The 25,038-nt window shown below is 45.2% G+C and overlaps 1 protein-coding gene across 1 annotated transcript in view; it reads left to right on the top strand.

Annotated features, from left to right (window-relative positions):
• The first annotated feature begins 5,396 nt into the window (after window positions 1-5,396).
• The window catches only part of STMN3 (stathmin 3), a 63,675-nt gene continuing 44,033 nt past the window's right edge, over window positions 5,397-25,038 (top strand). Inside the window, exon 1 of the mRNA XM_058177940.1 lies at window positions 5,397-5,501. Coding sequence (XP_058033923.1) covers window positions 5,483-5,501 — 19 coding nt within the window. The 5' untranslated portion in view covers window positions 5,397-5,482. The remainder of the gene's footprint in view (window positions 5,502-25,038) is intronic.

A 25,038-nucleotide genomic window follows, 5' to 3' on the forward strand; every position in this document is an offset into this window, starting at 1 on the left:
CATTTCCTCCTGATCAGCTGGGACTCGGGAGGCAGAGAATAGATGGGGACGGGGCCAGTCAGAATTTTTACTACTGGTTCTCCGAACTACTCAAAATTTCTGCTACCGGTTCTCCAGAACTGGTCAGAACCTGCTGAAACCCACCTCTGCAAAGGGCCAAATGGGAGCATTGAATTCTCCAAAGAGAGATCAAGATGATGAAACAAACTGATATCGAGATCCAGTTCCCTAAGTCCAACTTCCTTCCTGAAACCGCGGTGGCTTTCGCTTGAAGGATTTTGCCACGTCTTTCCGAGATGGCTTTTTCAGCTGCTCAGTCGAACACACAGCCTTGGGATTCCGTGGTGGTGCCCCATCCAAGCAGTCCCCCATTTTTCTTTGCAAGGTCAGCCCAGGTCAGTGAGGTACCGATGAGCCAAAAAAAAAAAAAAGGCAAAACAGCAAGGCTAGGATAAGAGGGACCTTGCCAGACTGCCAAATGAGATAATTGGGTCTCCTGAGGTTGGAGATTTCAGCACTAGAAAGGCCAGTTCTGCCTGTCCCTCAACTGCCATTAAGCGGGAACTGCCATTTAATTAGAATAGAATAGAATAGAATAGGATAGAATAGAATAGAATAGAATAGAATAGAATAGAATAGAATAGAATAGAATTTTTATTGGGCAAGTATGATTGGACACACAAGGAATTTGTCTTGATGCAGATGCTCTCAGTGTACATAAAAGAAAAGATACCTTCATCAAGGTACAACATTTACAACATAAATGATAGTCAGTATATCAATATAAATCATAAGGATTACCAGCAACAAAGTTACAGTCATACAGTCATAAGTGGAAAGAGATGGGTGATGGGAACGATGAGAAGATTAATAGTAGTGCAGATTTAGTAAATAGTTTGACAGTGTTGAGGGAATTATTTGTTTAGCAGAGTGATGGCCATTGGGAAAAAACTGTTCTTGTGTCTAGTTGTTCTGTTGTGCAGTGCTCTGTAGCGTCATTTTGAGGGTAGGAGTTGAAACAGTTTATGTCCTGGATGTGAGGGATCTGCAAATATTTTCACGGCCCTCTTCTTGATTCGTGCAGTATACAGGTCCTCAATGGAAGGCAGGTTGGTAGCAATTATTTTTTCTGCAGTTCTAATTATCTTCTGAAGTCTGTGTCTTTCTTGTTGGGTTGCAGAACGGAACCAGACAGTTATAGAGGTGCAAATGACAGATTCAATAATTCCTCTGTAGAACTGAATCAGCAGCTCCTTGGGCAGTTTGAGCTTTCTGATTGGAGCAGAAAGAACATTCTTTGTTGTCCTTTTTTGATGATGTTTTTGATGTTAGCTGTCCATTTGAGATCTTGCGATATGATAGAACCCAGAAATTTGAAGGTTTCTACTGTTGGTACTGTGTTGTCTAGTATTGTTAGAGGTGGAAATATGGAAGGGTTTCTCCTAAAGTCTACCACCATTTCTACGGTTTTGAGTGTGTTCAGTTCCAGATTGTTTCGGTTGCACCACAAGGCTAGTTGTTCGACGTCTCGCCTATATGCGGATTCGTCATTGTCTCGAATGAGACCAATCACTGTTGTGTCATCTGCGAACTTCAGTAGCTTAATTAGGCCAGAAAAGTCAGCAGGAAACTTAAGGTCAAGCCATCGGTCTTGCTGAATAAGCAGATTTTTTTTTCCCCCTTGAACCGAGGCCAGTGAATTATGAGTTGATCTCAGAATGGCGATTCGCTTTTAAACAAATGTTCCTTACCATGCTTTTTTTCCCCCTTCCTTTCTTTAAAAAAATCTTTCAGCTCAAAAAGCTGCAAACACAGACTTTTTGGTGGTGTTTTTTTCTTTCTTTTTGCATCGATTGGATTTAAGCCTCTCTGAAGGCCTTTTTCCCCCTCGGAGGGAGGATCAGGGGGAAAGGCTTATCGATAAAAGCTACCCTTTGCCCAGCTGAGGTCCCGATAAAGGAGGGTGGGGGGGAAACGCTCATTTCCACCTCTCCCATTTGACACTGCTGGGCAAGGGGGTATCGGACAGCTTTGGGGCTTTTGCAGAAGTGGCATTTAGTTCCCTAGCTCAGGGGTCTCCAACCTTGGCAACTTTAAGACTTGTGGACTTCAACTCCCAGAGTTCCTCAGCCAGCTTTGCAGAGAACCCCTTGCTAAAATTTTTGAAGCCCACCCCTGGCATGAGCCACGTTGTGAGAAGGTCTCCCAGTTCAGATCATATCTGTGGGGCGGGGGGGGGGGGGGGAAAGGACCCAAATGATGTTAGGCAGGTTCAAATGCTACCCCAAAGGCCATCTGCAACAGCGGAGGGCCTTCCTCACAGGGTTGTTGTCAAGGTCACGGAGAACGCACATCGAAAGTGCTTGAATCGCTGCCAAGACCTTATATGAATCCGAGCAGCCCCAAAATGATAACAGGCCTAGCAACTGTTGGTTTTTTTTTTCAATGAAGGTGCACGTAGTTCTCGATTTATGACAACAATTATAAAGCCCAGGATTTATGATGCTAAATTAGGCATTTGTTAAGTGAATTTTGTGCCATTTTATGACCCTTTTTTGCCACAGTCATTAAAGTTAGTCACACGAGTCTGGTTTCCCCATTAACTTTGCTTGTCAGAAGGTTGCAAAAGGGGATCACATGACCCCGGGACACTGCGACCGTCATAAATACGAGTCAGTTGCCAAGTTGTTTGAATTTTGATCATGTGACCATGGGGATGCTGCAACGGTCGTAAATCTGAAAAACGGTCATCAGTCATATTTTTCAGTGAGGATGTAACTTTGAATAGTCACTAAAACGAACCGCTGCAGGTCAAGGACCGCCCGTCCTACGTTGGTCAGGATGATTTGCAAAAACGATCTGAATTCTTAAAAAGTTAAAAATACAGATTTAGAAGACGGCGAGAAGAAAAATCGGAAGGTCTCAGCAAAACCGCAGATCAATAAAACAGAAATGAAAACACACAGTTTTATAGGAGCCCTTAAGAAAAGACACTTTATTTTTTAAAGGCTCAAACGAGCAAGAGGAGAGGTAGAGAGAGAGGGGGAAAAAAGGAAGGAAATTGAATGTTGTCTAAATCAGGGGTCTCCAACCTTGGTCCCTTTAAGACTTGTGGACTTCAACTCCCAGAGTTCCTCAGCCAGCTTTGCTGGCTGAGGGACTCTGGGAGTTGAAGTCCACAAGTCATAAAGGGACCAAGGTTGGAGACCCCTGGTCTAAACGGCCATTTTAATTTATTCAGATTTTTTTTTTAATAGCTGCCCATCTTTCAGCCCACTCTTGGCGCCTCCCAGTTAAAGATTCAAAAGCAATCCTGCCTGTCCTTTAGAATAGGGGTCTCCAACCTTAGCAACTTTAAGCCTGGCGGACTTCAACTCGCAGAATTCCCCAGCCAGCAAAGCTGGGAGTTGAAGTTCGCCAGGCTTAAAGTTGCCAAGGTTGGAGACCCCTGGTTCAGATAGTCTCACTGACACAACGAAAATGGATTTGGACAAGCTCCAGGGGAAGGGGGAGAACAGAGGGGCCTGGCCTGCTGTGGTCCATGGGGGGGGGGGTCGCAAAGAGTCGGACACGATTTAGCCCAGGGGTGAAATCCAGCAGGTTCTGACAGGTTCTGGAGAACCAGTAGCAGAAATTTTTAAGCAGTTCGGTGAAACCGGTAGTGGACATTTTGACTAGTTCGGAGAACTGGCAAATTCCACCTCTGGCTGGCCCCAGAGTGGGGTGGGAATGGAGATTTTGAAATATCCTTCCCCCAGGAGTGGGGAGGAAATGGGGATTTTGCAGTGTCCTTCCCTTGGAGTGGGGTGGGAATGGAGATTTTGCAATATCATTCCCCCAGGAGTGGGGAGGAAATGGGGATTTTGCAGTATCCTTCCCTTGGAGTGGGGTGGGAATGGAGATTTTGCAATATCCTTCCCCCAGGAGTGGGGAGGAAATGGGGATTTTGCAGTATCCTTCCCTTGGAGTGGGATGGGAATGGAGATTTTGCAATATCATTCCCCCAGGAGTGGGGAGGAAATGGGGATTTTGCAGTATCCTTCCCTTGGAGTGGGGTGGGCAAGGAGATTTTGCAGTATTCTTCCCCCCCGGAGTGGGGTGGAAATGGAGATTTTGCAGTATCCTTCCCCACGTCCACCAAGCCACGCCACGCCCACCAAGCCGGTAGTAAAAAAAATTTGGATTTCACCCGATTTAGCAACTGAACAACAAATTGCTCAATCTAGAAGTCCAGCTGCCAAACCTAAAAAACGTGAGCTAAATCGCTGGGCCTCCATTCAGAGCTTTTCAATGCAAAGCTCAGCCATGAGGAATCCAGCAGATCACATTTTCCGGCCACGTTAACCCAATCCTCCATCCACCTCCCGAGGCCTTCCGTGAAATCATTCCTCTTTTTCCTCTTATGCGGTTTCCAACTCCCCAGTAAGATGAATAGAATAGAATAGAATAGAATTTTTTATTGGCCAAGTGTGATTGGACACACAAGGAATTTGTCTTGGTGCATATGCTCTCAGTGTACATAAAAGAAAAGATACCTTCATCAAGGTACGACATTTACAACACAATTGATGGTCAATATATCAATATAAATCATAAGGATTGCCAGCAACAAGTTATAGTCATACAGAGAATAACAAGAGTTGGAAGGGACCTCGAAGGTCTTCTAGTCCAATCCCTTGCTCAAGAAGGAAACCGTTATACCATTTTAGACAAATGGCTTTCCAATCTCTTCTTAAAAACCTCCAATGTTGGAGCACTTACAATTTCTCGAGGCAAGTCATTCCACTGATTAATTGTTCTGTCAGGAAATTTCTCCTTAGTTCTAAGTTGCTTCTCTCCTTGCTTAGTTTCCACCCATTGCTTCTTGTTCTACCCTCAGGTGCCTTGGAGAAGAGCTTGACTCCCTCTTCTTTGGGGCAGCCCCTGAGATATTGGAAGACTGCTCTCATGTCTCCCCTAGTCCTTCTTTTTATTAAACTAGACATACCCAGTCCCTGCAACCATTCGTCATATGTTTTAGCCTTCAAGAACAACCCATGGGTAGCTGGTCCCTTTCTTATCTGTGCCGAACCAGAGAAGGGCTGCATTGGGGAAATCTCCAATATTTGGGTGTGTCTCTTCTCCAGGCCCCATGTGTCTCTACATCTTTCCCCCCCCCACTCCCAACCCACCCCTAAGAAACTGGAAAGCTTTGGCTCTCCAAAGCCAAGTCTTGTTAGCCAGTTGGGTCTTCCGATGTGGCTGTCTTTTCTTCTTTTCTTTTCCTTGTAGCCTCCTTCCCTCCCTCCCTCCCTCCCCTTTGCACACGCGTCCCCTCTTTCTCCTCCCTCTTCGGAGAGCCACAGCCCCCCTCCAGCTGAGTCACAGCTCCCCTTCCTTCCACAGCATTGCAGTACTCCAGCAGCACAAGGCAACCTGCTCCTTCTCCTCCTCCTCTGCGTTCTGCAGCCGTCCTTCCACCGCCCATCTCACCATCCTCACCATGGCCAGCACCGTTTCAGGTACCGTAAAACCAGGGATGGCTTCCCTTTTTTCTTTCCTCCTCCTCCTCTTCCTCCTCCTTCTTCTTTTTTTGGCTTTCTCTGCAACCGTCTTGCTTCCAGGGCACTATTTTATTTTATTTTATTTTATTTTATTATTTTATTTTATTGTGCAAGATTTGAGGCAATTCGCCCTTCTCCTTTCCAAGCCTGAGGTTGTGAGTAGGTGGGAGATGGGGGGGGGATAGAGGGGTTTTTCTTCCCCCCCTCCCCACAAAACTCTATTTCTTTTAATTATTCTTATTCTTATTTTGCTTTTTGGGGGTTTCCAGGTTGCGTGGATGGTCTGAGGATAAGGTAGATATTTTTTTTTTTGCCTGCAACCATTGCACGATGAGGAGAGATTTCTGTACCAATTGGACATGGTCCCCAGTGTGATTTTTATTCTTATTTTTATTTACAAAAAGACGTTTGGGTTAGCCGTATTGGAGGTGGGGAGCTTGCAAGCTTGTTTTGGAGGGAGTGGTCCCTCCATGGCGCTGAACGAGAGCCAACACTCGTGCCCCAACAATCTTTCCCCCCCCCGCAGGGGCTGTGATACCACCGCAGAGCTGCACCCTGTCTCCTTTCCCAGGGAAGAAGGCCTGGATGGAGATGGGGTGGGGTGGGGCGAAGGCGGGGGGCAAAGAGACATGTGGGGTCCTCTTCTTAAGGGATTTCTATGCCGGCGCCTGCTCTGCGATCCTAAACATGTCTTGGGTTACGCCTTCCATCTTTAGTTTTATTTTATCATTTTTTAAAAAAATAATCTGAAAGGGTGGTGTGTGGCTAGTACAATCGTACCGTTTGGGCAAACCTAAGCAAAGATTTTGGTGTGTGTGTGGGTTATTTTTTTAAAGAGCTGTGCCGTGTTGAAAAAAAAGTCTCCTTTAAAAACATGCTTGGGACAAACGCATTTTCCTTCATCTGAGGCCGGGGGGTGGTGGAAATGTAAAACATAATTAAAAAAAAAATTCAGATGGGCAGACTCGAATCTACCGCTAGGTCTCTTTCTGCCGTCGGGTTTTCTACGTTTCTGTTTCTGAGAGTTTTAGAAATGGAAAGCGCAAATCACCTTCCATCATTTGTCCTCTTCTAAAAAAAAAGAGAGAGAGAGAGAGAAAGAGAGAAATGGAGGGGTGGGTGGGAGATGGAGAGAGAGAGAGAGAGGGAACACCCCAGAAAGATTACCAGGAACCGATTGCTAAGCATGGTCAGTGAGAAGGGAAGGCAATGTGCAAACGTGCACAAATGCACCCACTGGCTGGTAAGAAAATGCTGTGGGGTGTGTATACGCAGCACTGGTGAGCTGGCGCCTTCTCAAAATGCCCAGGCAGAGAGCATGCTCGGAGGCAGCTGGAACCAGGAGAAGCCTTCGGAAAAGGAGCCGCCCACCGATACCAGAAAACTCACATTCATTGCAGCTGGCTGGAGGAGACAGGCAGAGGTGGAGAGGGGGGGGGAGTGAGGGAGGGAGGGAGAGGGCAGCTGGGGCAGCAGCCCCACCCGCCCCGCCTTTTGCGACTTTCGTGCAGAAATGGCCTATAGATGAAGCCAAGGACTGGCCCAGCTTTTTCTGCCTTGGGAGTGGAAGATCCTGGAGCTTCTGTGAAAGGGAGGGGGGGAGAGCGCAGCTGGCGCAGCAGCCCCACCCGCCCCGCCTTTTGCGACTTTCGTGCAGAAATGGCCTATAGATGAAGCCAAGGACTGGCCCAGCTTTTTCTGCCTTGGGAGTGGAAGATCCTGGAGCTTCTGTGAAAGGGAGGGAGGGGGAGGGAGGGAGGGAGGGAGGGAAGGGGAAGCACCAGGTGCATTCCCCATATGGCGCTTGGAAACAATCTGCTTCTTTCCGCCGCCCCCACCCCCCCAAGATATTTCAATTTCCTGACAATGACAAAGGACTCTTAAACAGCTGCGAGGTTTGTCTTGGAGAACTGGTACCCATCCTCCTCCTCCTCCTCCTCCTCCTCCTCCTCCTCCTCCTCCTCCTCCTCCTCCTCCTCCTCCTCCTCCTCCTCTTCTTCTTCTTCTTCTTCTTCTTCTTCTTCTTCTTCTTCTTCTTCTTCTTCTTCTTCTTTCTCAAACTGGATTAGCGGATGCAATTATTGGATGCGGTGGGGGGGGGGAGGCTAGAAGAAGAGAACCAGGGCTTGCAAGGTTAACGAGGACTGCTGTTAAAAAAAAACCAAAAAAAACCAGAAGGCGCAGAAGATGGAAGAGATTAGCCGAAGACAAAGCCAGGCCTCCCTATCGGCCCCATCAATACCCCACCCTTCTGCAGGAGGGTTAAAACTGACAAGCCGAGATGGTTGGATGGATGGATGGATGGATGGATGGATTTTATCCCCATGTTTTCTTCCCAGCCTCCTCCTGCCCCTTAAAAGCAGGAAGATGCTAACGGGAGGAACATCTCAAGAAACCCATCGGGGCAAAACAGTTGGAACAAAAACCAGGCATATCTTTTTTTTTTCCACCCACCTCTGGCTCATTCAGTGTTTTCCACTTGCTTCCTTGAGTGATTCCAGCTTCCCCCGAAAGGGTCCCTTCCCCATTTAACAAGCTGAAGAGCCACCGGGCCGTGTGGAAGCTCAGCTGCAGTCGATGCCCAACCGGGCCAAACCGCTTCACCCAGGCAAGAACCTGGCAAGCAGATATTCCTGCTGCCCGACCAGCCACGCCTTCTCCAACCTCCTCCTCCGAAGAGGCTGCACAAAATCCGCAGCCACGCTGACAGACCCCCCCCTCCCCTGTCGCTGGGTGGGGGAGACACCACCAGCCCATCCCTCGGGCTAAGCTAAGGAGACCTTGGAGCCTGAAGCAGGAACCGGTAGCTCCAGAGTCAACTGGCATTTCTTTGTCATTTTGTATTATCTCTCTCTTTTTTTTTAAATCTTCTCTTTATAAGATGCCCAAAGATCACGGCAGCAGTGATGGGTGGCATATAAATTTAATAAATAAAATAAAATCAATCCACCACTACTTGGATTTGGTCAGCCAGGATGGCATTTGTGGGAGGGGTGTAGCAGGAGACAGTTGGGAAATGTGACCCCCCCCCTCCTCAATATCTTCGCCTGTTAGGAGGAAATATAGAAAACTGACACGGCAGAAAAAGACCCAGGGGCCCATCCAGCCTGGCCCTTGAGTTTATTCCTCTCTTTTTTTTCTTTTTAATCCGTTTATTATGTTTTAAATGATTACTTTTTTATAGTTTTATGCACATTGTCGGAGGAGATTTTCTCGACCACGCCTTGATCGTAAGACACGAACTGGAGACCTAGTTAACCTCCACCTCTTTGGAAATCTGATAAGCGATATTTATATTCTCGAACGTTATTTGGGAATGGCAGGTTTGAGAATATAAATATCGCTTATCAGATTTCCAAAGGAGGTGGAGGTTAACTAGGTCTCCAGAGCTTGTGTGGGAAGGGGGAAAAGAAATGTGGGTTTCCTTCTCCCACTCAAAAAGGGCAGGTTTTTTTCTTGATCTGTGGTGCGAAATAATAACAGCCGTAATTCTGTTTATTCGGAGATACCTTACATTTTCAATCGAGAGATTTAAGAGAAGGAAGGTGGGGGCCAGGGTCCCAATTTTGAAAACCAAAAGCCTTCTTTAAAGGTTTAACCACGGATCTCGTTTTCGGGTCCCGCGTGTGAATCCAGCAGAGGCTTGCATTATTATTTTCCCCTTCTCGTCTCTTTATGTCAAGAACGCAAAAACCTGCACCTAGTTGGATACGGCGGATTAGAAGAGAGAAGGGGAGAAGAGGCAGGATGGGAAGACTTTAGGGCTGAGAGTCGGCATGGAACTGCAGGTTGGTTGACTATGAGCCATCGGGTCTGTGGGGATACTTAGCAACCATATGGAGAGATCTTGTCTGCGGCGATCTGTCCCTAATTTAGTGTTTTCAGATCTTCCAAACTTACTTCTATTGCCCAAGTAACTGATTCCAGCTTCTTCTCTTTTGTTCCTCCTTCGTGTTTCCCTGAAAATAAGACCGGGTTTTGTCTTAATTTTTGCTCCAAAAGATTCATTAGGGCCTATTTTCTGGTTAGGTCTTATTTTGGGGGGGGGGGAAATACGGTACTAAATGCACCCATCAGGCTGACAATCTCAACTGGGGCTTATTTTTGGGTGGTAGGGCTTATATTACGAGCATCTTGAAAAATCATGTTAGGACTTATTTTCCGGTTGGGTCTTATTTGGGGGGAAACAGGGTAGTTTTATCAGACGCTGGGCCTTTTTATAACCTGCCCAAAATATGATAACTTGAGCCTGGGCGTTTGGGCTTCAAGTGAGGGGGGGGAAAAAACGCTCGTGCACAAATATTGCCAGTCCATTCATTCCCTCTTCCAGAAGTTGTGCTTGATCCTTAGGTGAGCTGTTGGACCGAAGAGATGCTTATCTTAGACATCTGGATTTTTGTTTCCTTTTTATCACATTTCTTTCGATAGTCAGAGCCTGTCTGTAGACCTCAGAGACAAAGGAGCGTCTGAATTTGCACATAAGATAGTTCCAAGCAACTACACAGCTAGCTGTTTGCACAAATTGGCACGGCTGCGTTTGTAAATTTCTTCTGGCTCCCGTCAACCCAACCCGTTTGGCTCCCAAACGGAAAAGTGCAGGAGAGTTAATTCCCACGGAGGATTTTTCAGCATGGCGGGTGAGGCAATAGATAATGGAAACTGCAGATTTTGGCTTTGATAGGAGTGGCGTATAAGCCTTGCGTATAAATAAATAATTATCTGAGAGGCAGGTAAGTTCTAGTCTTACTTTAGGCATGAAAGCCAGCTGGGTGACTTCGAGCCAATCATTAGGAGACAGTGAGTTCTAGTCCAACTATAGGCATGGAACCCGGCTAGGTGACTTTGGGCCAATCGGCAGAAGACCATGACTTCTAGTCCTGCCTTAGGTATGAAAGCTATGTGGGTGACTTTGGGCCAATCACCGGGACACTGTGAGTTCTAGTTCTGCCTTAGGCATGAAAGCCAGGTGGATGACTTTGGGCCAATCAGCAGGCAGTGAGTTCTAGTACCGCCTTAGGTATGGAAGCCAAGTGTGTGACTTTGGGCCAATCGGCAGAAGACAGTGACTTCTACTCCTGCCTTAGGCATGAAAGCCAACTGGTTGACTTTGGGCCACTCACCAAGAGCTGGTGAGTTCTAGTCCTGCCTTAGGCATGAAAGCCAGCTGGGTGACTGGGTGACAGTGAATTCCAGTCCTGCTTGCCAAGCACTGGGCAAATCAGAAGATTCTGGCAATCTGACCAACTATATAATATAATATATAACTAGTGGTCAAGGGACATACTGTAAGAGATCAGAAAGGCATACAAGGTAGGCTGGACCTTAGATCTCTTGTGGGTGTGCAGGGACTCGTGACTTATGACACATTTAACTCTCCCCACCTTGGACTCAGCCTAGTTATCTCCTAGGCATCTCCTAGGCATGAAAGCTGGCTGGGGGGACTATGGGTCAGCCACTCTCTCTGAGCCCGACCTACTGCACTGGGTTGCCCTTGTGGGAAAAATAGGAGGAGGAAGGAGTGTTAGGAATCTTGCTGTGTTGAGTTACTTTATAAAGTGATAATGGCGGGATAAAAATAAATAACTCGATTGATTCATTTTCAGTCCCCCACAGTTTAATAAAGGTAGCCCTCAACTTTCGACTACATTTGACCCCCAAAATTGACGAGATATTTGCTAAATGAGTTTTGCCCCGTTTCACGATTTTTCTCAGTGCCTTTGTTACGTGAATCACTGCAGTTGTTAAGTTAGTATCCCGGTTGTTAAGTAAATCTGGCTTCCCCCATCGACTTCCCTTGTCAGAAGGTCGCAAAAAGGGATCACACAACCCCGGGATGCTGCAACAGTCATAAGCCATGAGTCAGTTGCCAAGTGTCTGAATTTTGATCGCGTGATCCTGGGGGGTAGCTGCAACGGTCGTAAGTGTGAAAAACGGTCCCGCGTCACTTTTTTCAGTGCCATTTGACCGCTGTAAGTGGAGGACTATCTGTATTCCATAATCATGGTGGCACATCCTAAGTCAGTGGTTCTCAACCTTTATAGTGCTGCGACCCCTTTAATACAATTCCCCATGATGTGGCGACCCCAACCGTAAAATTATTTTTGTTTTGAATTCATCGCGCCTGAAGCCGTCTTGGCTAGCGATCTGAACTGCTTGCGATTGCCTTGAGGACGGAGGCATTAAAGCGGAGACTCCTCCCCTATTAAGTTTATGGCGCCTGAAGCCAGATTAGGCTAGCGATTGGGAGTGATTGCAGCTGGCTTGAGAGGGAGACATCAGAGCAAAGATTTCTCTCTTTTTTAATTCATCGCGCCTGAAGCCGAATTCGGCTAGCGATTTGAAGAGCCTGCAGCTGGCTTGTGGAGTCAACCATTGGAGCGCGATTCTTCGACTCGCAAGTATACTTCCCATATTTCCGATGGTCTTAGGCGACCCCTGGCAAATCGTCATTCGACCCCCAACGGGGTCCCGACCCACAGGTTGAGAACCACTGCCCTAAGTGATCCTTCGAGGGTTTTTGAATTCCTCCTCCTTCAATTCCTCCTCCTCCTCTTTGATGGATTCTGAAGGCTCACTTATTTCAATAGGGGCCTTGATTACTTAACAAGGTTCTACAGAAGTAGGAAATTGAGCTTAACTAGTTTAGTTTGTGAAGAAAGAATCCCGTGCTTTGCAGAATTACCAGAAAAGGAATTTTTCTTTTTATTCATCTCCTGATCCAGGCTAAAGTATTATATATATTTTTTCTCCAACCCTTTCAAACCAGAGGTGAAATGCTCCCGGATCAGACCGGATTGCGCGATCCGGTAACGATCGTGACCAGTAGTTCGACGATCCGGTAGCAATGGTGAAGCGAAGCTCCGCCCACCCGCCCGGGTGTCATTACTTCCTGGTTTTAACCAGGAAGTAATGTGTTTTTTGCGCATGCGCAGAAGGTTTGCACGTGCATGTGACACCCGTGGGCGAGGGAAGCGAGTGCGCGAGGTGCGTGCACTTCCAAACCGGTAAGGAAGATACGTAGAGTTCACTCCTGTTTCAAATCTTTTTATCTTTTTGACAGTGCTTCAAGTCTCAATTCTTATGTGTTGTAAGTGTTGTACTTTGATGAAGGTATATTTTCTTTTATGTACACTGAGAGCGTATGCACCGAAGACAAATTCCTTGTGTGTCCAATCACACTTGGCCAATAAAAAATTCTATTCTATTCTATTCTATTCTGTTCTGTTCTGTTCTATTCTATTCTATGACTATCATTAAGTGTTGTACGTTATGATCCTTGATGAAGGTATCTTTTCTTTCATGTACACCGAGAGCTTATGCACCAAGACAAATTCCTTGTGTGTCCAATCACACTTGGCCAATAAAAAATTCTATTCTATTCTATTCTATTCTATTCTATTCTATTCTATTCTATTCTATTCTATTCTATTCTATTCTATTACTATCATTAAGTGTTGTACCTTATGATTCTTGACGAATGTATCTTTTCTTTTATGTACACTGGGAGCCTATGCACCAAAACAAATTCCTTGTGTGTCCAATCACACTTGGCCAATAAAATTTTTTATTCTATTCTATTCTATTATTCTCTTTTTTCAGTTTTTTTAAAATTTATTTTTATTTCTCTGCTCCTTTTTTCGATATCCTACCTTTTAGGGCAGAGTTCCTTTCCCTGTACTGGTAGTCCTCTACTTACAACAGCTTGTTTTAGTGACCGTTAGAAGTTACGCCGGCACTGAAAAAAGTGACTAAGGACCGATTGTCACACTTTTTTTTTTTTTGTTTACATTTATACCCCGCCCTTCTCCGAAGACTCAGGGCGGCTTACAGTGTATAAGGCAATAGTCTTCATTCTATTTGTATATTTTTTTTACAAAGTCAACTTATTGCCCCCCCCCAACAATCTGGGTCCTCATTTTACCTACCTTATAAAGGATGGAAGGCTGAGTCAACCTTGGGCCGGGCTCGAACCTGCAGTAATTGCAGGCTACTGTGTTCTTAATAACAGGCTTTACCAGCCTGCGCTATTCACCGGCCCTTAACGACCCCGTGGTCACGTGATCAAAATTCGGCCCTTTGGCAAACCGATTTGTACTTACGACGGTTGCACCGTCCCGGGGTCACATGAAGGTCCCCCTTTCGCGACCTTGTCGACAAGCAAAGTCAATGGGGAGGCTAGGTTCACTTAACAACCATGTTGCTAACTGAACAACCGCAATGATTTTGCTTAACAAAAAAGGTGAGGAAATGAGGCAAAACTCCCTCTAACGCAGGGGTGTCCAAACTTGGTCCCTTTAAGACTTTTGGACTTCAACTCCCAGAGTTCCTCAGCCAGCTTTGCTGGCTGAGGGACTCTGGGAGTTGAAGTCCAAAAGTCTTAAAGGGACCAAGTTTGGACACCCCTGCTCTAACGTCTCCCTCTCGCTTAGCAATGGTAGTGTTGGGCTCAACCGTGTCATAAGTCGAGGTCTACCTGTGTTTTTTTTTACATTTCCGTCCTTGGATATATATATTCAATGTTTACATATGTATAAGCGTGTCTGGGCCTATTTTGCAGTGGTGAAGTCCAAATTTTTTTTTTACTACCGGTTCTGTGGGCGTGGCTTGGTGGGCGTGGCGTGGCTTGGTGGGCGTGGCAGGGGAAGGATACTGCAAAATCCCCATTCCCTCCCCACTCCTGGGGGAAAGGAGATTGCAAAACCTCCATTCCCACCCCACTCTGGAGCCAGCCAGAGGTGATATTTGCGGGTTCTCCGAACTGCTCAAAATTTCCGCTACCGGTTCTCCAGAACCTGTCAGAACCTGCTGGATTTTCACCCCTGCTATTTGGCTGTGAGGAGGAGGAATCACCTCCAGGGCCAGGAGCTGCCTTGCAGGGTAATTATATTGGCTAATTCTCCCTCTACTCAAAAAAAAAGCCCCTCTTTTGCAAGCTTGTTTATTTATTTATTTATTTATTTATTTATTTATTTATTTATTTATTTATTTATTCGTACTTTTATACCGCCCTATCTCCCTAGGGACATATAAAAAACACATAAATATACAAAGTAAAACATTCATCTAAAAAACTTATTATATAGGCCAAATATTTAAAATAGACATATAAATAATAAAACCCAATTTAAAACCAAATCTAAAATTTAGACATTTAAAATTTAAAACTCTAGTCCAGTCCTGCGCAGATAAATAGATGTGTCTTAAGCTCGCTTGCTGCAGTCTTTTTCTTCCCACCCACCCACCCGCCTCCTCACCGTCGCCCCGGCTTCCGCTAAATAGGATTTGGGTAGGTTCCCGGGGGGAATTTCTTTCTCCAAGAGCACCAGGTTGACGGCAACGAGGCTCCAGGATTGAGAGTTTGAGAGCTGAGCGGGCTGTTATCGGCTTCCTGCTTGCCAAGAGTCAAAATGGAAGCCAGCTTCAAGGATGAGCCCTGCTTAGTCCAGAAGTCTCACCTCAAATATACGCTCTACCTTCCTTTCCTTCCCCTGCTGTCCTTTCAACGGCAGCGGGAGTAACATAACAACAGAGTTGGAAGGGACCTTGGAGGCCTTCTAGTCCAACCCCCTGCCTAGGCAGGAAACCCTACACCATCTCAGTCAGTGTGTGGCCTTATTCTGGAAATAAGTTTAAGCCAGAGATAAGGAATGCATGGATTGGCATTTTGCTCTTCCCACCTCCTAGGAAAATGTCTTCAGTCCTACCTACCCTGCAAGAGGTCAAAGTACCCTTCCTTCCTTTCTTCCTTCCTTCCTTCCTTTCTGTCTCCTTCCTTCCCTTCCTCCCTCTCCTTCCTTCTTCCTTCTCTCTCCTTCCTTCCTTCCACCCTCTTCTTCCTTCCCTTCCTTCCCCCTCCTCTCCTTCCTCCCGTTTGCTCCCTCATTCCTTCCCCTTTCTTCCAACCTTCCTTCCCTCCCTCCCCTTCCTTCTGCCCTCCTTCTCCTTCCGTCTCCCTTCCTTCCTTCCTTCTTTCCATTTCTCTCTCTCTCTCATCTTCCTCTTCTTCCTCTTCTTCCTTCCTTCCTTCTTCCCATTTCTCTCACATCTTCCTTTTCTTTCTTTCTTTCTTTCTTTCTTTCTTTCTTCTTCCTTCCTTCCTCCTCCTCCTCTTCCTTCCTTCTGCCCTCCTTCTCCTTCCGTCTCCCTTCCTTCCTTCCTTCTTTCCATTTCTCTCTCTCTCTCATCTTCCTCTTCTTCCTCTTCTTCCTTCCTTCCTTCTTCCCATTTCTCTCTCACATCTTCCTTTTCTTTCTTTTTCTTTCTTTCTTTCTTTCTTTCTTTCTTCTTTCCTTCCTTCCTCCCTCCCTCCCTCTCCTCCCTTCCTTTCAGCTTCCTTCTTTCCACCCTCTTCTTCCTTCCCCCCTCCACCTCTCCTCCCTCCCTCTCTTCCTCCCGCGTTCCTTCCTTCCCTTCCTCCCTCCTCTTCCTTCCTTCTGTCTTCTTCCTTCCCTTCCTCCCTCCTGTCTCCTTCCTTCCTTCCTTCCTTCCCCATCTCCCTCTCCTTTCTCCCTCCTTCCTTCCCACCTTCCTTCCCTCCCTCCTCTTCCTTCCTTCTGCCCTCCCTGTCCTTCCTTGTCTCCTTCCTTCCTTCCTTCCTTCCTCCCTCCCTCTCTCCCCCTTCCTTCCTTCCTTCCTTCCTTCCACCCTCTTTTTCCTTCCCTTCCTTCCTTCCCCCCTTCCCCTCCTCCTTTGTTCCTTCCCCTTCCTTCCTTCCTTTCTCTTCTTCCTTCCATCTGCTCCCTCCCTCCGTTCCTTTTTCTCTCCCTCTTTTCTACTTCTCTTAGCTATACTTCTCTTTTGTTTGCTCTTATCAGCCTGAAATAGTGTGTTTAGACTCAAGAGTAAGAAGAAAGGTGTTCAAGTCTTTAGCATGTACAGACTTTCCAATTCTATCCCCATGGATGGATTGGTTTTAAAAAGAAAGTCTTTGACAGGGAATTCGTTTTTTGGAACTGTGCTGCAAATATTAAACCAATGGATGCAAATATTCTGTGGTGAATTTCCTGCTGTTACCGATCTTCAGCATCTCAGGACATACATGCATATTGTGATTGCCCATGGATTTTTTTTTTAACGGGCATGAATATCAAGGTTGACTCAGCCTTCCATCCTTCCGAAGTTGGTAAAACGAGGACCCAGATAGTTTGGGGCAAGAGGCTGATCTTGTCAACCTCTTAAAGAGGGCTGTAAAAGCACTGTGAAGCGGTGTGTAAGTCTAAGTGCTATTGCTGTTGCTGTCCTCCTCCTCCTCCTCCTCCTCCTCCTCCTCCTCCTCCTCCTCCTCCTCCTCCTCCTCCTCCTTGCAAACTTTCTTGTGCTGATATGACCTCTTTGGGTAGTGAAACATCCACAAACCAAAAACTAAACTCAGAGAGCACCAAGGACTCACAGTCATCAACTGCCAGCAGTTCGAGTCTCACCAGGCTCAAGGTTGACTCAGCCTTTCGTCCTTCCGAGGTCGGTAAAGTGAGGACCCAGATTGTTGGGGGCCATTTGCTGACTCTGTAAACCGCTTAGAGAGGGCTGTGAAGCAGTATATACGTCTAAGAGCTATTGCTATTGTTAGCTATCGTCCATCTGTCTGTCTGTCTGTCCGTCCGTCTATCCATCCATCCATCCATCCATCCGAATGCAGTATTGCAATCCTGCTAACTCTGCCCACTGCCAGCAGTTCGATCCTTATCAGCTCAAGGCTGATTCAGCCTTCCGTCCTTCCGAGGTCGGTAAAACGAGGGCCCAGATTGTTGGGGACAACATGCCGATTCTGTAAATAACTCGGAGAGGACTAGAAAGCCCCGTGAAGCGGTAGATACCCTGTTCCCCCCCCCCCAAAAAATAAGTCATCCCCTGATAATAAGCCCAATCGGGCTTTTGAGCGCATGGCAATAAGGCCAAGCGCTTATTTCAGGGTTCAGAAAAATATAAGACAGGGTCTTATTTTTGGGGAAACACGGTACGTCTAAGACAGGGGTCTCCGACCTTGGCAACTTTAAGCCTGGGGGACTTCAACTCCTATAATTGCTGGCTGGGGAATTCTGGGAGTCTAAGAGTCCAAGAGCTATTGCTAATGCCATTCTCTCTGAAATCAAGATCGGGCCTTGATCGTGGATAAGAGGGATCCTTGCGTTCCAGAGGCACCTCATCAATAAAAGATGAAAGCAGCGCCTCTGGCTCCAGAAAGTACAGGATCTTCTTGCAGAAATCTTTCCGAGTTTGCTTTACCGTTCCCGGGCTGGCAATTATCAAATCTGGGTCACCTGCATGCCAAGTCAGCAGATTTAAACCGCAGCAGTTGATGGATGCAGGATTTGCAGGAATGTTGCGCAGAGAGGTAGAACGAGTAACCGCGTTAGTAAAAAAACACGATTGCGGAGCAGTTTTGTCACGAAAGGATCCCAAGAGGAAAAAGGAAGCGGAGAGGTTGACACACCTACTGATGGCCCTTAGCTTACAAATAGTTTGTTTAGTGACCCGTTCGAAAGTTAAGAACGGCCCTGAACAAAGTGACTTGAGACCGTTTTTCGAACTTACGACACTTGTAGTACATCCTGCGGTCACGCGATCGAAATTCAGAGGCTTGGCGACCGGCTCCTATTTATGACGGCAGCAGCATCCCCTTTTGCGACCTTCTGACAAGCTGAGTCAAAGGGGAAAGCCAGATTCACCGAACAACTGTGTTACTATCTGGACAAGTGCAGTGGTTCAGTTAACGACGGTGGCAAGGAGGTCGTAAAATGAGGCAGAACTCACTTTTTTTTTTTTTGCATTTATATCCCGCCCTTCTCCGAAGACTCAGGGCGGCTTACACTATGTTAGCAATAGTCTTCATCCTATTTGTATATACAAAGTCAACTTATTGCCCCCAACAATCTAGGTCCTCATTTTACCTACCTTATAAAGGATGGAAGGCTGAGTCAACCTTGGGCCTGGTGGGACTAGAACCTGCAGTAATTGCAGGCAGCTGCTGTTAATAACAGACTGCATTAGCAGCCTGAGCCACAGAGGCTCCTTAACTTAACAACTGTCTCGCTTAGGAATGGAAATTTTGGGGTCGATTGAGGTCCTGAATTAAAAACTACCTGTGTTTTGTGTATCAGCACTGTGGTTTGGGGTTGGAGCTTGAAATAGTATTTCCTAGAGCAGGGGTCTCCAACCTTGGCAACTTTAAGACTTGTGGACTTCAACGCCCAGAATTCCTCAGCCAGCTTTGCTTCTGGGAGTTGAAGTCCACAAGTCTTCAAGTTGCCAAGGTTGGAGACCCCCAACCTAGAGACCCAAAGTGTATCTTTTAGCAATTGTCTTTTTTTTTCCTTTTCAAGTTTTTTATTTTATATTATTTATACATATCAATGCACGACTAGTGCGATACCTGGGTATCATACATTTTGAGACAAATAGACATGATATTATTACTCATTTCATTTTCCTTGTTACCTATTGTTTAAACATACCTAATACTACCGCCCTTCAATTTCTAGACCTCCCTTCTATTATTACATATCTCTTGTTATATTAATTGGTATATTATTAATATACTATTATTCCCCTCTTATTTCTATCTCTATTTTAACTTTTTCCCCATGTCACCGTAATATTCAGACATTTCTTTTCTTTTTTTAAGAAAATATTTATTAAATTGCCAAACATTAAAATACACAGTACAAACAACAACAACAACTTAATACACAAAAACAAAAAATATAAACAAACAAAGACAGACGCATCAAAATTACAATACTAGTAACAGCATTTTCTACATCGGTATCTCTATCCCATTTAACTTCTATACACAGATTCTACTTCTAAATATTGCTATCTTAAACTTACATCCTCGTTTAAATTATCTTAACTTCTATTCAAAATTCGATCTCATAACAAAAATCTCTTAACAAAAATAAAGTCCCTCTTTTTCCAAGGTGAAGAGAAAGAGGCAAGGGAAAACTGTGTGCAGTTGTTGACACAAGTGTGCTGGATTTGAACATTGGGCGCTATCTAACAAAATGAAATTCAACAGTGAAAAAAGGTTCTACATTTAGGCAAAAAAACCCAAAATGGACAGGTACCGTATATGTGGTACCTTGCTCAATAGTAGTACCTGTGAGAGGGATCTTGGAGTCCTAGTGGACAACCATTTAGATATGAGCCAGCAGTGTGCAGCAGCTGCTAAAAAAGCCAACACAGTTCTGGGCTGCATCAACAGAGGGATAGAATCAAGATCACGTGAAGTGTTAATACCACTTTATAATGCCTTGGTAAGGCCACACTTGGAATATTGCATCCAGTTTTGGTCGCCACGATGTAAAAAAGATGTTGAGACTCTAGAAAGAGTGCAGAGAAGAGCAACAAAGATGATTAGGGGACTGGAGGCTAAAACATATGAAGAACAGTTGCAGGAACTGGGTATGTCTAGTTTAATAAAAAGAAGGACCAGGGGAGACATGATAGCAGTGTTCCAATATCTCAGGGTTTGCTACAAAGAAGAGGGAGTTGGGCTGTTCTCCAAAGCACCTGAGGGTAGAACAAGAAACAACGGGTGGAAACTAATCAAGGAGAGAAGTAACTTAGAACTAAGGAGAAATTTCCTGACAGTTAGAACAATTAATAAGTGGAACGACTTGCCTGCAGAAGTTGTGAATGCTCCAACACTGGAAATTTTTAAGAAAATGTTGGATAACCATCTGACTGAGATGGTGTAGGGTTTCCTGCCTGGGCAGGGGGTTGGACTAGAAGGCCTCCAAGGTCCCTTCCAACTCTGTTGTTATATTATATTATATATTTGCTCCAGAAGCAGCTGCTTTGGGAAGTGAGGAGGGTGGGAGTCAAAGTAGCCTAAGAGGGAGGAAGAAGAGGAGGGGGGTGGGTTTGTTGGGGGGGATGGAGGGGGTGTTAAGGCTTCTCAGGTGTATAAACACCATCCAGCTGTTGGTGATCCCAAATGGCCTCGTTTGCTGCACAAAATGAGATGTAGTTGGGGGTTTGGAAAGAGGGGAAATTAAAGTAATAGGACTTGATGCGAAACATGTGATTAAACAATTAAGGTGTTATTTTTTTTTTATATTAAGGTGTTAAGTTTTATATTTACTCTCCAGCCAGGAATACCATCTATTCCATATTAAATAATACTCAGTGTCTAGAGTAGCGGTTCTCAACCTGTGGGTCGTGACCCTATTGGGGGTCGAATGACGATTTGCCATCGGAAATATGGGAAGTATACTTGCGAGTCGAAGAATCGCGCTCCAATGGTTGACTCCCCAAGCCAGCTGCAGGCTCTTCAAATCGCTAGCCGAATTCGGCTTCAGGCGCAATGAATTAAAAAAGAGAGAAATCTTTGCTCTGATGTCTCCCTCTCAAGCCAGCTGCAATCACTCCCAATCGCTAGCCTAATCTGGCTTCAGGTGCGATAAACTTAATAGGGGAGGAGTCTCCGCTTTAATGCCTCCGTCCTCAAGGCAATCGCAAGCAGTTCAGATCGCTAGCCAATACGGCTTCAGTCGCGATAAATTCAAAATGAAAATAATTTTACGGTTGGGGTTGCCACATCGTGGGGAATTGTATTAAAGGAGTCGCAGCCCTATAAAGGTTGAGAACCACTGGTCTAGAGACACCGAGACATTTCTATGTTCCATCTTTCATCTGCTTTGTTATTCATATTTCTGTTATTTAGCTCTTCACATCTATTTACTTAAAGTATCATCCTTCGTTATTTCATTCTTCAGTGTTTCGATGTACACTTCTAGTACCAATTTTTAGCAATTGTCAATGTATTTATTTTTACTCTGGGCAAATTTATCCTAGTATTTATTTAAAAGGCAAAATACAGGTAGTCCTCGACTTCCAACGGTTCATTTAGTGACTGTTCAAAGTTACAACATCCCTGGAAAAAGTGACTTCACGACCGTTTTTCGCACAACCTTTGTAGCATCCCTATGATCACGTGATCAAAATTCAGATGCTTGGCAATTGTCTCATGCTTATGACCGTTCCCGTATCCCAAAGTCATGCGATCTCCTTTTGCGACCTTCTCACAAGCAAGGGTAAAGGTAAAGATTCCCCTCGCACATACATGCTAGTCGTTGCCGGCTCTAGGGGGCAGTGCTCATCTCCGTTTCAAAGCCGAAGAGCCAGCGCTGTCCGAAGACGTCTCTGTGGTCATGTGGCCGGCATGACTCAACGCCAAAGGCACACAGAACACTGTTACCTTCCCACCAAAGGTGGCCCCTATTTTTTCTACTTGCATTTTTACGTGCTTTCGAAACTGCTAGGTTGGCAGAAGCTGGGACAAGTAATGGGAGCTCACCCCGTTACACGGCAGCACTAGGGATTCGAACCGTTGAGCTGCCGACCTTTCGATTGACAAGCTCAACGTCCTAGCCCCTGAGCCATCACGTCCCTTTAAGAAAGGGTATAAAATGGGGCAAAAAAAGGCCAGATTCACTTAACAACCAGTTACTAGCCTCTGTGGCTCAGACTGGTAAGACAGTCTGTTATTAACAGCAGCTGCTTGCAATTACTGCAGGTTCAAGTCCCACCAGGCCCAAGGTTGACTCAGCCTTCCATCCTTTATGAGGTAGGTAAAATGAGGACCCAGATTGTTGGGGGCAATAAAAGTTGACTTTGTATATAATATACAAATGGATGAAGACTATTACTTGACATAGTGTAAGCTGCCCTGAGTCTTCGGAGAAGGGCGGGATATAAATGCAAATAATAATAATAATAATAATAATAATAATAATAATAATAATAATAATAATAATAATAATAATAATAAAAAAACCTAACAAAGGCCTTTTGGATAAAAATTTGGTGGATTTTACAAAATGTTTTGAAAAAGAAGATAAAGTTCCTGCCGCAATTTTTTTTGTTGGGAATTATTACGGACTGTACAGTAATTGAGACTAAATTGATTTTAAATTTAATAACAGCAGCAAGATTACTAATAGGACAATACTGGAAGAAAAAAGAAGTACCTACAATAGAAGAATGGATATTGAAAGTTGCCAATTTGGCTGAGATGGCGAAGATATCAGCCTTTTTGAAAGACAATACGCAAGAAAGATACTTAAAGGAATGGGGAAAATGGATTGACTATATTCAAAGTAGATATCAGACTAAGAGTTATCAGACTGTTTTTGAATGATTATGTATTATTTTTTATTGTTTTCGGGGGAAGTTAGGAATTGATGATTGTAGAGGTATAATTAAGTTGGGACGAAATTTTTTTAGCATATGTTTGTTTTATTTTTAACTATACCTTGTGCTCGTTCCGGGAAGTCGGGGGGGGGGAGGGGGGTTGTGAAGATAGTGGGGAGGGGAGGTGGGGGAAAGGGGGGGGGGAATTTTCTGTAAAACTTTTTGAATTAAAAAAAAAACCTAACTTAACAACCGCAGTGATTCACATAACGAATGCAGCAAGGAAGGTTGTAAAACGGGGCAAAATTGGCTTAACAAATGTCTCGGTTAGGAACAGAATTTTGGGCTCAGATGAGGTCGTACGTTGAGGACAACCTACAAAGAGCTAGTCTGGTCTAGTACAGGGGTCTGCCAACTTGGCTCTTTTAAGACTTGTGGACTTCAACTCCGAGAGTTCCTAACTTCCTCCTCTGGGAGTTGAAGTCCACAAGTCTTAAAGGGACCAAGGTTGGAGACCCCTGGTCTAGTAGTTCAAGGCACCAGCCTGAAAACTAAAAGGCCCATGAGTTTTCATCCTGCCTTTGGCACAAAGCCAGATGGATGACCTTGCTCCAGCTCCAGTCTCTTGGTGCTAGGAAGAACGGCCATCCATTTCTGAGAATATTGCCAGAAAAACTTGGGGGATTGATCCAGTAAGCAGGAGATGGTTAGTGTGGCGACAGGGAAGGCACAAAGCCTCTCTCTGTTTGTGCTTGCGGTTTTTTTAATCTCTACTTAATCCTCTTGTCGTTTTAATTTGTTCTTATATTTATAGTTGTTTTTATATTGCTTCTCTTTCCACTGTGTAAGCCTCCCAGAGTCACGTCAGGAAACGAGATGGGAGGCATACAAATTTAATAAAGAAATAAATAGTTTCCAGGAATCAAGATTAACTGGTAGGTACACTGATACACACACACACATACAACAGATATACACACAGAGAGAGAGAGAGAAAGAGAGGGAGGGAGGCAGAGAAGGAGAGAGAGAGAGAGAGAGAGAGAGAAAGGGAAAGGTATAGCAATAAGAATACTAGTAGCAATAACAACCAAATTTCATTTGAGCTGTGCTCAGCTTCAGGCATCTGTCCATGTTATTCTGTGAAACCTCTTTGCCACTGCATTTCCTCAATTTCCCAAAGGAGCTCCAACTCTCTCACTAGAAGGGGGGCAAATTTAACAGATACAGAACAGAACAGAACAGAACAGAATAGAATAGAATAACAGAGTTGGAAGGGACCTTGGAGGCCTTCTAGTCCAACCCCCTGCCCAAGCACGAAACCCTACACCATTTCAGACAAATGGTTATCCAACATTTTCTTAAAAATTTCCAGTGTTGGAGCATTCACAACTTCTGCAGGCAAGTTGTTCCACTGATTCATTGTTCTAACTGTCAGGAAATTTCTCCTTAGTTCTGAGTTGCTTCTCTCCTTGATTAGTTTCCACCCATTGCTTCTTCTTCTACCCTCAGGTGGTTTGGAGAATAGTTTGACTCCCTCTTCTTTGGGGCAGTCGCTAAGATATTGGAACACTGCTATCATGTCTCCCCTGGTCCTTCTTTTCATTAAACTAAACACGCCCAATTTATTGAAGCAAGGATCACAAAATCACCCAGTCTGGGGAAAGCAAACAGCCAGGGCCACCCAGGAGCTGACATGAAAGAGCGAATTGAAGCATATGCCCTGACCCAGCAGAGATATTTTAACAAAATAACAGAGTTGGAAGGGACCTTGGAGGTCTTCTAGTCCAACCCCCTGCTTAATTTTGAGTTAATCAAGACTGACGTATATGAGCAGTGCGGTGGTCCAGAGGCAAAGACGCTCACCTCCCACTCGGGAGGTTGAGAGTTCAATCCTAGGCAGCAACAGATGTTTCTCTTATCAAGGTGCAAAGAGAAAATATCTGCTGTGAACTGCCCATAGGCGTCAGGGAGGGCAGCTGGCCAGTAAACGTTCAGCTCCATGCAGTCACCTGGACCCCACCCCAAATAAAAGGGATTACAGGGCCGTAAAAAGAAACAAAAATATCTCCGCTTGCTTTGCACAATAATTTGTCCAGCTTTCCTTAAAACAAGGATTTGGGATGGGCTAGAAAAGGTTGAATGGAAGGAAGCAGTAGTAACAAGACAGGGACAGAGGGGCAGGAATTAGGGATCAGAACCAGAAACGGTGAGTTTCAATTTTTTTTTACTACTGGTTCTGTGGATGTGGCTTGGTGGGTGTGGCTTGGTGGGCATGGCAGGGGAAGGATACTGCAAAATCTCCATTTCCTCCCAATCACCTGGGACTTGGGAGGCAGAGAACAGATGGGGGCAGGGCCAGTCA

Source organism: Ahaetulla prasina, chromosome 3, assembly GCF_028640845.1.
Source record: "Ahaetulla prasina isolate Xishuangbanna chromosome 3, ASM2864084v1, whole genome shotgun sequence".
NCBI lineage: Eukaryota > Metazoa > Chordata > Lepidosauria > Squamata > Colubridae > Ahaetulla > Ahaetulla prasina.